Here is a 14,349-nt window from a genome sequence, read left to right on the forward strand (position 1 = left end):
TTGCCTGTTCTTACTTAAGAGATATTAATTTTGGTTAAGAGTCTTTAGAAGACAATGTGGCTACTCTTGTGTCTAAAGAAGTATGCAAAGAGCACTTGGCCCTCTGTTTCCCCCTATTTGTACTGCATTCACAAAATGTCAGGAAATAGAACATGCAAAGGGAGAACATTGTGTAACAAGCAGAGCTTCAGATCTCCTCATTCTGTATAGCTGAGTTTTCCCAATTAGCTTGTAATCATTGTTGCTGATTGTTTAATTATTTAAATTAAAATTTTTCTTAGGAAAATTTCACATTTATCTACCTTTTTATTTTAAGTTTGGAAGCCTACAAAGAGTATTTTATCATGGTTTTCATAAAAGCTTACATGCTATTCATTCTTTTAGTTGTTGTCTAATGGACATTGTTCTAATATCAATATATTGCCTGTCATCCAATTGTGTTACTACATAATTGTTCAGACAGTTATGTTCACATATTTATGTTCATAGAGCTACTCATAGTACCATGGTGCTGAATGCGGGCAGACCCTTACCAGTTTGTTTTATTTGTTTTTGTGTATTTTTTTCCCTTAAGTTTTTCTACTCTTTGTTGTAAATTCTTACTCTTGCCAGTGTGCTTGGCTGTACCAACCCTTTTGTTTTTTTACAGTATGCATCTTTAGCATTGGTTGAATACCAGAGAAAATCATTTATAATTTGGACTGTAAAATTATGAGCAAGGGCCTAATGTGTTTTTTTCTAGGAATCAAGTCTAGGAGTGTAAATTTTGTTTGTTGGTTTTTGCCAAATGAGTAAGAAGCTTTTTTTTTAAATTTTTTTCTCATTCTTTGGCAAATTGATTAAGATAACTTGCTATTTACTGAATTTTGCTACTTAAGCTCTGGTTAAACTAACACCTGTACATCAATTCCATTTTAGATAGTTCCTATTGCATCAAAGATATTTTGAGATTGATACACAAAAAGAATTGATTTTAATGAAAATGGAGTTATGATTAGTTTGTATATGTTTGCATATATTTGTATTATATTTGTATCTATTCACTTAACCTGAATTAAAACATACTCAATACTAAAAATGACCTAAGGTAGCGACCAAAATATAAAAATTTAGCCTTATGAAATAAATTTTGCATAGTAAAGAAGATTAGTAGGGGAAAATAAGGGTAGAAAGGTTGCAGACTTAATCATAAATTTTCTAATAAATGCACATGCTTTGAAAAAAGTGCCATTGATTACAAAATGTACAACATCCATTACAAAAATACACCAGTTGTTTGAGTGCCCACTAATTGTTTCAGATACTGACACCATAAATAAGATTATCAGTGGCTGCAGCATGATCCACGTAATTTGAGCAACATTATCAACATGGTCCATGTAGGCAAATACCTTGATGTAATGGTGAAGGGCAATACAGTGAAAAGAAGGGTGGAAGGCTCAAGGGGAGAGGCCTCAAAGAACAAGCTCAACTTAGATAGTTTTGTAATATAAAATGTACATGCCATCTGTATGCATTTGTAAATATTGTTCTTTATGACCATTGGTTTTGTGCTTTGACTTAAATTATTTACTTTTGTCATGAAGATCAGAGTACAGTTGAAAGGACATGCCTTCATTAGGCTTGACTGCCTTTGCACTGCAGCAGAGGTTCAGACCAGTGACCTTGCAGTGTTTTGCAACCTGGTTTCCTGTGGCAATAATTCTGAAGTTTTATGAATATGAACACTTAGGCACTTTTCTCAAGAACAATGATGAAGCATAAAATAAAATGTTCTCCAGACTTTTATACCCAGTGATTTCGCACTGCCAGTTAAGGAATTTCCAACACAAAGGGAAAGTTCTTTTATTTTCCAATAAATATATACCTAAATTGTCTGTTCACATAGGCCAAGTAAAAGTGAAAGAAAACAAGCCAAAAACAAAAAATAAAAAATAAGATAAAACATAATAAAATTAAAAAGGCAAAAAAAAAATATTTACAATAACTTGCTTTGAGGGAGTTCTGGTTTTAAGACATCTGTTCATAGTACTAAAGATGTTTACTAATATAAACTAACTTTTATGCTTTTTATGCCTTAATAATATAAATAAAAGTAATAATCGGTAGCAATACCTTATACATACTTACATTTTGTCTTCTATAACCTTACAGTTCATCTTTATTATCATTTCAATATTATTATATCACAAACCATGATAATGTTTGATCTCCATATATTTCATTTCCATGTCTTTGGGATGCAGAGGCAGGTACAAATTGATTTGGCATTCAGAATATTATTGTAAATTAATACTGTTTTGCTAAAGTTACCTGGATCTGGATAAAGACTAGCATTTTTCTTTATCAGAGATACTTCTTCTAGAATGCGTTCTCATAATGTCTTTGAGGCAAACATGCCCAGCACTACAATTTCTTAAACCTGTGGTTAACATCCAGTCCCCAAACAATGAAAACAAATAAACCCCAATTTTTTCCACAGGGTTTCCTGGCTGGTTATTCCGAGGCTTTGCACGTGACAACCTGTTCTCCCACGTGAATGGAATACTCAGTGTCAATGTGGAAGCCTGGTCAGTTGGAAAGTTGCAGTAAAATATTTCCCTCCTGTGTACATCACTTCCCAAATTCTTATTCATGAAGAGTCATTGTGTTGGAAAAAAAAAGTTTCCCTAAGATTGTCAGTTCTGTGATTTGTAATCCAAGGCACCTTACTATTCTGTACTTAGATTCTGGGGAATAAATTTCTTAGTCATTGGGCCTCAGTCCATAATTACACATGAAATTTATTCTTTTCTATTATATGTGGAAAAGTTATATAATCCATGACCTTGGAGACTTTTAATCAGACAATTTTTTTCACCATTTATTAATGTCATGTAGTGCATTCTATATTTTCTGAAAACTATGAACATCTTATTTTATGATCCTAAAGCACAGTTGTGTCTGCACACATATGTGTGCCAGCACCTGTATGTGCATGTATTTTGTTGTTCAAACCTCTTGGGAATTTTAGTTTACCAACTTTCTCTGGGATCCATATCAGGGCAGTGCAGAGGTAAAAGGATACTTTTGCCCATTATGATGTTTTGGGAATGTGTTTGGACCATGAAGCTTCTTGAAATCTCAAAGATCTAAATTTATGTAAACTTACATCACTTTCAAAATTAGGAAAAATTAAATTGTTGACTAATATTCATTAGCTCAAATACATTTTAATTTTGCAATCGCTGTTTCTGTAATGTAAATCCACAAAGTTTCCTGTGATTTCTCAAACACCCATAAAGAGTGACCCTGTTACATTTTTAAATTTACAGTGGTTGTTTTCTTAACATTCAATCCTATAATTGCTTTCATAATATTGTTATAAATAGAAACTAAAAAAACATAAATGTCAGGACATTAGAAATCCTATACCCTATTGGAATGTAAATATTAAAAATATATTTGGCAATTTTTGAAGATATAATGTAAGCTAGTGAAATGTTATCAAGGATATCTTGATTAATCCCACCCAGATATAATTTTTTTCACAGACTTCAACACTTTTATAAGATATTTAAAATTTTATTTTGTAAAGAGTAAGATTTTACTTATTAGAGGTATTTAACTATAAATTTGATCTCTAGCACTTGATTTTTTCTAAAAAAAAAATTTTAGAGTTTAACCTTTATTTATTTTTTGTTTATTTGTTTTTATGTGGTGCTGAGGATAGAACTCAGGGCCTCACCTGTCCTAGGCGCTCTACCACTAAGCCACAACCCCAACCCTCTAGCACTTGATTTTTATATTAATCTGTATTGTATCATTCATTATGTGTTAAACTTTATTTTTAAAGTTTCTTAAAGTTCACAAAACTGGCATATCTCATTTATTTGATCTCCATGCAACTTCAGTGAGGAAAGTAGCATTATTCCCCTTTTGTCTTATTTATGTATATAATTTTACTGGGGATTGTACCCAGGGTTGCTCTACCACTGAGCTACATCCACAGACATTTTTTGTTTTTATTTTGAGACAGGGTATTGCTAAGTTGATGGGGCTGGCCTTGAACTTGTGATTCTCCGGCTTCAGCCTCCCAAGTAACTGGGATTACAGATGTGTGACAACACAACTGTCTATTCCCCTTTTGTAAAAGAGGACAGTGTTTACAGAGATGTAGAGAGATTATAGATATTGTACCTAATAGTTTTTAGAGTCATAAGTCTCCAACTTCAAATACAATGTTCTTTAATAAATAATAGCTTCTAAGAAATAGCAATTATAAACATATAGTGTTAATAGAGAAATTAAGACACATTCTGTGGCAATGCAAGGTTTCTAATTGTGGAGGAAAAAAGAATCTTTGTTATGTTTGTATGCCAATAAAATTGAAAGAAGTACTTCTTGGCATAATAATTGGAAATAATATTTCTTACATATTTTTATACACTAATGAAATTTTGCATTTCTGTAGTTTTTTATAGTTTATAAAGCAATTTCACATTCATTCTCACTCTATTCTTGAAAAGAACAATAGCATAATATTGTAGGTATCTCCAGAGTTGAGGGATTATCTGAATGACACAGTTCAGTTGGAGTTTTGATTCAGAATTCCATATAACTGCTTTGTAGAATGTTATGGTAGTAGTTTAGCATCCCAAAAATTAGCTCTCAAATTCACCAAATACATATAATCAGGAAAGTGCCACATCTGTCAAAGATGTTAATTAAATTCTTCTTTCCTGGACCAGCAACTGTGCCTCTTTTCCTCTGCTCTAAAATTATAAAACAGAGATGGCACCATAGACATTCAAGTAAATATTTAATCATTCTCTAGAGGTTGTTCAGCTCTGGGGACTCTTTTGAGTACAAATAATTTCTGAATACAAACATTTTGTCATTTTATTAATGTAATAAATAGTACATGATATATTTATTTGAATCAATTTAATAAATAAATGATTTGATTTAATTGAATCATCAAATTTACATAATTCATATACCAAACAGAAATAATGATGTTGTGGGTTTTGTTGATAAAAATACAGCACTACTAAGCAAGGAATTTTAAAAGTAAAATTTCCTTTTTAAAAAAAAAACATTTTATGGGCTGGGGTTGTGGCTCAGAGTTAGAGCAATCACCTTGCATGCGTGAGAAACTGGATTTGATCCTTAGTACTACATTTAAAAAAAAGAAAATAAGGATATCGTGTCCACCTATAACTTAAAAATAAATATTTTTATAAACCACTTTATTTATGTATAATTGGTATACAAAAACATCTGTGATATGCAACTTAAGGAGTTTGGATATATATCAATGAAATCATCACTACAATGTATTCAATAAATATGTCTATGATCTGCTATCACTGTAGTCTTTACTTATTATCAATACTTTATTTTTGTCATAAGAACACTTAGTACCTACCCTTTTAGCAAAATTTTAAGTATGTAATACAGTATCATTAACTGCAGATTAAGCTCTTAAAGATTACTAGAAGTTATTTATGTTGTATAACTGAAAACTTATACCCTTTGACATTATATCTCCATATCTCTCTCCTCCAAGCCCTGGAAATCATTCTTTTACTCTCTGCTTTTGTAAGTTTGACTTTGATAGATTTCTCTGTAGATGTTATGATGCAATATCTGTCCTTCTATGTCTGGCTTGTTTCACTGTGCTTAAAGTCTTTTTGGGTTCTCCCAATTTGTTTCAAATGGTAAGCTTTGGTTCTTTTTAAAAGGTAATATTTCCATGTGTATGTGCACTACCTTTTCTTTATTCATTCACCCTGTCAGTTGGCTTTTAGGATTTTTCCACATCTAGGTTATAGTGACCAGTATTTCAGTGAACATGGCAGTGCAGATATTTCTTTTGGATTCTGATTTCAATTTCTACCCCGCAATAGTGTTGCTAGATCATACAATAGTTCTATTTTTTTTAAATTTTCAAGTAACCTTCATACTATTTTCTATAGTGATATTATTAATTAATGTTCCCATTAACAGTATTTAAAGTTTCCAGTTTCTCCACATCTTCACCAATACTTACCTCCTTTTTCTTATTATAAGTATTCTAACAGGTGATAGGAATTTTGATTTGTGTTTCTCTGATGATTAGTGTTGTTCACCTTTAGTGTTGAGCATAGCTGTCATGTAAAGTGAAATTTCTAACATAAATTTAGAGAGCAAATGCTCTAATGAATCCTTAATGGCTGCAGATAATGCAATTCTTCTAAGGAAGGACTCTTTTTTAAAAAAAATATTGCATTTTAAATTGTTAAAGAGGTTGAGCTTGAGTCAGGCAAATCTCCGTTACCTAATTTTATACAGTGTTTTGCCCTCAAATATTTTAGGGAGTGAAAGTTGGCATGGACTTTCAATGATATTACCATAAAAATATTTAAGAACTAATATGTTTAGTATACTAGGAACTTAGAATGACAGTCAATCATGAGAGATAATAATTTAATAATGAAAGACAATGTACTGATTTTGCAATGATATTCATAGCATTTACTTGTGAATATGCTTTTAATATTTCATAGATTGACTAATGCTTAAATTTAACTTTATCTCTTCCCATTTCATTTTAATGCTTAGAAATCAAGTACTGTAAGATAATATTTGTTTCTTTCCCCTGTTAACTCAAGTGAAAATTAGACTTTATGGAACTTTGCTATGAGTAAATTATTGGTGATTTATTCCAGAGTTAACTCTGCTATTGTAGATTATGAGGACACTTTCCTTTTGCAGTCATGGAAGTATTTTAATTAGACTTTTAAGAAATGAGGACATCATTTCATGTGATATTTTCATATATTAATCCAGAGTTAAGATTTTAACTCATTTCTCAGTTTAATTCATGTCTGTGAAATGTCTGTTACTGAAATAAATGTTCTTGTCAATTATTCAGATTAATTTACATACACATACTTATTGCAATATAGACAAATGTTATTTAATCATGTCTACTGGCCATGGGACTTGGTGTTGAAAATACTTGATCAAACTTCAAAACCTAAGATAACTTTTGTGTATGCATTACATGCAAACATTCAATAACCATATTTTTGTTCTGCACTTTTATTTGTGTATGTACTGTTCTGTATTAAAGTTAGTCTAGTATTCATCTAATTGTACTTAATCCCAACACATATCCTGTGATAAAGGACTAAAAAATAAGTAAAAGGAAAAATTTTTAATAGGTTTAGGAAATAAATGGTAAGTGTAGTTCTGATTTTTGGTCTGTAAAATATACTTTCTTTCTTTTTTTTTTTTAATGGCAACAACCCATTTTATGTAGGAAGAACAATTTATTTTTAGATGACCAGGAACTCAATTATGGTTATAAATTAGGAATTGGATGGGTTACTGAGTGAATATTAGAATAGATATGCATTCTGGTTTTTATAATAATTCATTATAATGATGTTAAAAATATGCTGCATATTTCTTCTGGAGATGGGCCAGAAGATTGACTTTTCTAATACTTTAAGCAGTATGCTAATTTGGTGTAGTAACTTTTCCTTTGCTATATGTACATTAAGTATATGCTCCACTTGAGAAAGTATATATGTCAGGTAAATTTTTAAGTATTTAATATGTGAAATTAGAGTCATGGTTTGCATACAGTTTTAACATACATGTTCCACCAAGCACGTGTGTTGTTTGGAAGGTATTTTGGTTCAGGTGGTCATATTGAAATTCACTGTGCTTTGACACAAGATACCAAAAAATAGAAATTTTAAACCATAAAGATCCAGGTTTATGCATTGTTAAACAGTCTAATCATAGTGACCTGGGTTTAGGAAAAAATAGTTCTCTTTACAGAACACTTGTGTGCATTAGCTGACAAGTGATTTATTTTACTTTTGCATTGAAAATAGATTTGTGCATTGAAAATGCATGGTGCATTGAAATTTGTGGAATGAAAGATCTATGCTAACCAGATTTAATTAGCCTGCTTTTTATACAGGGGCAGGGAACAAAACTGTTTTAAAATTCCTCACAAAAATAAGCTCAAAATTATAATGCTTCTTTGAGCATGGCTAATTATAAAGTTGAACTATTTCAGTAGACACAACCGACTTATATGCTTACTGATTCTGGATTAATGATAATAGCAAATTAGTTTCTTTAGAATTATATTGAATATTAGAGCCAAGATGTTTTTGTATTGATTCCATAAGCAAATACCATGAATTTATCATTTTGAAGTTATGCCAACTAGAAGTCAATATCATGAATCATCTATTAGAAAAATAATCAAGGAAATGGTTTGTATTAATGAAATATTTGATTATGAATATTTTAGGAGAAGGTTTTGTTAGGTGCTGCTTATACCATTAATAATAGGAAAATGTAAATTGTGAAGACAAATTAGAGAAATTAAAAGTTCAGTGTCTTTCAAACAGTAATTATATGGTTAGAAGAAACATAATATAAAACAACATACTTAGAGTTTAATATGTAACATGTAATTTTTGTAAGATTTTAAAAACAATATTATTTAATAAGTGATAAAATTAATAAAAATATCACAACATTAAGAGGTATAAATTGTATACTAAATATTGAACTTTGTTTTTTAATTTTTTTATTTACTTTAATTAGTTACACATAACAGTACAAATGACCTTGACATATCATACATTTGAATCAGATGGGATATAATTTCTCATTTTTCTAAGTGTACAGGTTGCAGAATCCTATTGGTCATGCAGTCATATATATACACACAGTGATAATAATGTCTATTTCATTCTACTATTCTTCCTATCCCCCCCAACCCCTCCCCTCCCCTCCCATCACTTCTCTCTACCAATCTAAGGTAACACTCTTCTTTTTTTCTTGTCTCACATTGAACTTTATACATTTACATTTGTTATCAATATTTAATTGATGTTTACACTATTATATATGGCCAAAATAGGCAAAAAATAAATAGCTGCAAACTGTGTAGCATTCATATTACAGAATAGTGTAAGTTCTAGTGCTGGATACACATTAGAATCTCCTGGCAAACTGTATAGATACTTGTATGTAGATATACTCATATGTCCCTCCCTCCCTCCCTCCCTTCCTTCCTTCCTTCCTTCCTTCCTTCCTTCCTTCCTTCCTTCCTTCCTTCCTTCCTTCCTTCTTTCTAACCAATTTGATGAGACTCTTCATTCAAGGTGATTCCCCTGAAAAGCTCATAGATGATAATAGTATCTGTGCTTTCATAATAAGGTGTGCAAAATAGCATGGCTGAATTTTACCAGAAACATCAGCTTTTGGTTCTTTGCCTATGAAGAACACTTTTTGCACAGCAAATATTTGTCTGTATCTATTTAGGACAATGTGAATAAAACAGAGCTGAATCACCATATAAGGCATGGGGGCATGAGCCAGAGAAAGATCCCAAGAAGTGTAGTTTTTAAAGCTTAAGAAAAATTTTTGAGGGATATGAAGAACTATTGTTTGCTTGAAAAAAATAGGGTGATTTTTGTTATTATTTTAGCTTCAAAGACTTCTTAAAGCACCTTTCAATTTCATTAGTATTTTTTTTTCTTCAGGGAAATTGAATCACCTTCCCACCAACGTCTCAGTGGTTCAATTACTTTATCACTGTTTAGAAATGAATCAGCATTTAAGATATCATCAGGCCTTATTACTAAGTATGTGAAATTTTAGGGAGAAACTTGTAAAAATTGCAATAATTACCTTTTGAACAGTAATATTTGTATTAATAGAATTTCAATTTTAACACTGTAGTTTTTTCGAGATGAACTAATAAAAAAACTACTTTAAGAAGTAGAGGATAGGAAAGGTAGCAGAATACAACAGTTACTAATAGGGCATTATGTAAAAATGTGGATGTGTAACCGATGTGATTCTGCAGTGTGTATTTGGGGTAAAAATGGGAGTTCATAACCCACTTGAGTCTAATGTATGAAATATGATATGTCAAGAGCTTTGTAATGTTTTGAACAACCAATAAAAAATAATATATGTGTACTTTAAAAAAAGAATAATTGCATAAAGTTTTACAAGCAGCAAATAAATACCAAGGAGAAATATCTTCCTTTTGCATCTTCCTTACACTCCATTAACTGAAGTGGTCCAGTAGAAATACTCTCTGATATTAAGCCATGTATACATATTAAGGATGTGAATTTGAGAAGCATACAGATTCCATACGAAGTAATTTTTAATAGAATAATTTTTAGTGCAATTTCAAATGCTAACCCCTACATAGAGTATACTACTATTATTCACATGAATATTTGTGTAATATTTTAGTATTTAGTATCGATAACATTTGCCTTCAGCCTTTCTAAGATTTATAAAAGGAAAAGAAAAGCAACTACTAATAAATTGAAGAGTATGGATTCTTTTTTGCCTGTAGATTTTATACATCTAAAAAATTTATTTCCTTTTGCATGCTGTACCTTTCATTGCCTATCATCTATGAAAAATTATTTACTTATGGCCTGTTCAGTCTTGGTCAGTCATATTTCCCCAAGTTAGCTAGCTTTGTATCTCAGTGTCAGTTGACTTACTCGTTTCTTTGGAGATCCATGGGGAAAAAAATGTATTGAATTAATCTGATACTTAAAATATAAAAGTTCATTTATTCCCCTGATTTCCTAATACATCTTCTCATATAGGTGGCCCACTTTTTATTGCCTTTTGTTTCATTCAAATATTGAAAACATGGCCTCTTAATTTTTCTCTCAAATGCTTACTTTGTGGTTTTATTAAAATTGGTGGGTACTGTGTCATTTGCATTCTTTTACCGTTTTTCTTGACATTTAATAATAACTAATAAACATATGTCATATTTTTCAGTATATGAGGAAAGGTAGGGATAAGAGAATTATTTTTTGAAAAATATGTTATAGTTCAGAAATGTAGAAAGGGAGACAAATTTTAATACTTTCAGTTCAATAAGTGTAATTTTAGGCGTCACCACTAGATGGCAGGATGTGACTTGGAATGGAAAGCTTTGAGTGTTGGAAAAGCACATTAACCCTGTTCTTCCCTGTATGTTTATGTGTCAGTGTTACTAGGCTTATTTGGGGGCAGTGGGGGTGGGGGGTGGGAGTAGCCCTTCTATTTCAGGAAGTATGTTTGTAGAACATATTTATTCTAGTGACTCTAGTCCCAACTTTTCACAACACATGTATCATTCTGGGATGTGTAAACTCAAGATTACAATATTCTTAACACTTTATAGATTGAAGAGGTAATACTTAGAGTGATGCATTCTCCACTTTAACAGTATCACGATTTTGTTTTTTTCCTGCTGTGCAGGTGACTTGGATTATTACTGGTTGGATCCTGCCACGTGGCACAGCCGGGAAACATCACCTATTAGTTCGGTAAGTTTTCTGGTAATTGAGTGTTTGCAATTCAAGGACTATTTATACTTTATCCATGGTCTCATATATACTGGTGAAAATGAGTCCTGCACCATTATATGTTCTATGATCGCAAATGTTAATTTCATTTGTCATTGCAGTTTTGGAGAAAAAATTAGTTGACACTGAATAATTATAGCAAATTGTAAATTAAGTAAAAAAAAAATATTAAATCATGACTACCATCGTACATCTTCCTTTAGCAACAGTACACTTTAGAGTATTAGTTGTTTACCCTTGTGATCCTATGGCTGCCTGAGAGCTAAGCTCACTGCTCTTGCTTATCATCTCAACAGAGGACAATATTATATCACTAATCCTAAGATAAATCAAAATTCAAAGTATAGTTTCTACCAAATATGTAACACTTTTGCACCATTGTGAAGTTAAATTTATAAGATGAACCATTCTAATGATTTAAGAATGGACACTGTATTTGATTAAGGATAGTATCAGCATTAATAACAAAAAAAAATTCTTCATTTAAGCAGAAATTTTAAAATAAATTAATTGCTTTTAAATTTTGATTAAGAGATATATTTAGTTGCTAAGTACTTTCAGAACCATTGAGTATAAGTGTCTTTTGTAAATAAAAAGTAAGTCTAAGTGAAAAATATTGTAAGCCAAGGATGAAGTCCATAAGAATAAAGAATTCCCTCTAGGGTATCTTTTAACTGAGGAAATCACATCATGGTAACATGTGTCTATAGAAAAAAAAGTTGTTTACTTTTTAAATTTTGCATTTAACAGCATCCTGTAACGTGGCAGCCATCCAAAGAAGGGGACCGATTAATTGGACGTGTTATTCTTAACAAAAGAACAACCATGCCCAAAGAATCGGGTGCATTACTGGGTCTGAAAGTAAGTATGCTGGTTTAGAATATTTCTTAAAGGGTGAATTACAGTACAGACTGAAATCAGCAAAATTTCTGACAATGATTTTTTTTCTTTTTTTTTTTTTTGTATTGAGAATTGGACTTAGTTTTGCCTCACTAATGAGCTATATCCTCAATCCTTTTAATTTTTATTTTGAGACAAGGTCTCAGTAAGTTGCTCAGGGTCTTGCTAAGTTGCTGAGGCTGGCCTCAAACTTGTGATGCCCTTGCCTCAGCCTCCCAAGTAGCTGGGATTACAGGCAAGCATCACTATGCCCAGCAATGATCTTTAAATATATTCTTCTCTTCTTCAAAATGAAATCTCTCTAGTGAATATAGCTTGTCTTATGTGTAATAGTTTTCCTAGGTTAGTAGTTTTCAATCATTTTTGTTAATATAATACAAATGTATTAAAAATGCAATAGAGCATAGGAAAACTATTTGTCTCTGGTTATTAAGGATAAATTTTACATTAAAAATATTTTAATGGAAGGCAGTAAACTTAGATAAAATGTGGACCATTATTATATGTTAAGCAGCAATATAAAACTTCAACAAGGAAATTATTTTCTAATAATAGTAATATTTATGATAATACTAAAAGAAGAAAATATATCTTTTAAAAATGTCCTCTATCCATGCATGGATGGTGGAAGGAGACCCTCATCATTATACAAAATACATGTATGAAGATGTCAATTTGGTGTCAGCATATCTTGTATTCAGAAATGTGATAAATTGTGGTATAAAGATGTATTAAGAATTATAAGGCAAATAATAATAATAATCATAATGAGAGAGCTCATGTAAAAAAAAATAAATTAAAATGTCCTCTAACAGATATAAGAATCTGATAGATTACAAAAGATTATTGTTTTCTGGAAAAGTCTATGCACACATTTGCATAGGTATCTTGTATTATATGTGTGCTTATGTATATGCATTGTATGGTTTTGCTTTCAGTTACTTAAAGAAATAAACATTCAAAAATGTTACTTTAAAACTATAATTTGTCAAGAGGTTGTACATTAATACAACTGGCAGTAAGCTCAGTAATATAGCATTTGTCTGGCATGCATGATCCCCCAACCCTGAAAAACAAGAAAGTAAGTTCATGTATTCAAATGATATTATTAGCATTAATTTCTCTTGCTGTGAAATAATTCTGATCACCTCTATTACCTCTATTAATGGGTATGTTTATAAGAACTGTGGATCAACTTCAATCTTTGGTAATACTCACCTACTTTTTTATTTTCAAAATCTAATTTTAATTCAGACTGAACAAACAAGCAGAAAAATGAGAAGGCTGTTTTAGCAGACACAGATGTATCAAGTGTAAAATAGTGGGTTATTAACACAACTAATTGTGTTCTTATTTTCAAGCAACCCTTTTATATACAAGTTTCCATTAGTTGGATAAGGATTTGACATTAAGTAAAAATACTACTTAAATAGGGCTGAGGTAGTACCACTTCATAGTAAAAGTATTAGAAAAGTGATCCTCAAGGTGTATTTGTCACAAAGCAGATGAAAACTTGAATGACAAATATCTAGTAAATTTGCTAGTCAAAAAAAAAGTCAATGCACTTTTAATTGTGTATTTGAGGTCCCTGTGTTGGGAAAAATTAAACCTAGAGTTTCTCACATATATTTTAGATGTAGCAGAAAAGCCACATTAAAGTATTCAATAGTGATATAGCTCAGACTTTGAAGGTCAGGTAACCTCAAATATCTGTTTCTGATGAGAAGGTCAGCACATGGTCAGATGCATTTAGACTGTACACTTTGCCCAGTGGTAAATTACTTCCAAAATGTAGCCTGATCTTGGTAGGAATTCCTAGTCTTTATGGTTGTAGGCCTACTATATTAAACCACAGATACACAAAGGAGACTGAAATCTGATTTAACAATGGGGTATTATCTTCACATAGAAATAATGATTCAAGTGGTAAGAATGTGTTTAGAAGATTTTTAAAAATCCTAAACAATGTTAAATACTTGCTGTTTGATATAAGTCAGAGAGACGTGGCACCTGTCTTCCAAATGCATACATTATTTTTGGTGTCTTGTTATTGTTAGGT

At 31.1% G+C, this 14,349-nt stretch overlaps 1 protein-coding gene across 40 annotated transcripts in view; it reads left to right on the plus strand.

The window, feature by feature from the left end:
* RIMS1 (regulating synaptic membrane exocytosis 1) overlaps positions 1-14,349 on the plus strand; it is a gene marked incomplete at both ends in the record, with an annotated part of 215,022 nt that overhangs the window by 32,495 nt on the left and 168,178 nt on the right. For 34 of the 40 annotated variants that reach the window (XM_081294576.1, XM_081294598.1, XM_081294597.1 and 31 more), the window contains 2 exons: positions 11,284-11,351; positions 12,141-12,251. In XM_081294576.1, coding sequence (XP_081150702.1) covers positions 11,284-11,351; positions 12,141-12,251 — 179 coding nt within the window. Of the gene's footprint in view, positions 1-2,539; positions 2,571-11,283; positions 11,352-12,140; positions 12,252-14,349 lie in introns of those variants that run through there. The other 6 variants (XM_081294584.1, XM_081294603.1, XM_081294613.1 and 3 more) reach the window with 1 other exon arrangement.

This window comes from Spermophilus citellus (genome assembly GCF_964194105.1).
Source record: "Spermophilus citellus genome assembly, chromosome: 5".
Taxonomy (NCBI): Eukaryota; Metazoa; Chordata; class Mammalia; order Rodentia; family Sciuridae; genus Spermophilus; species Spermophilus citellus.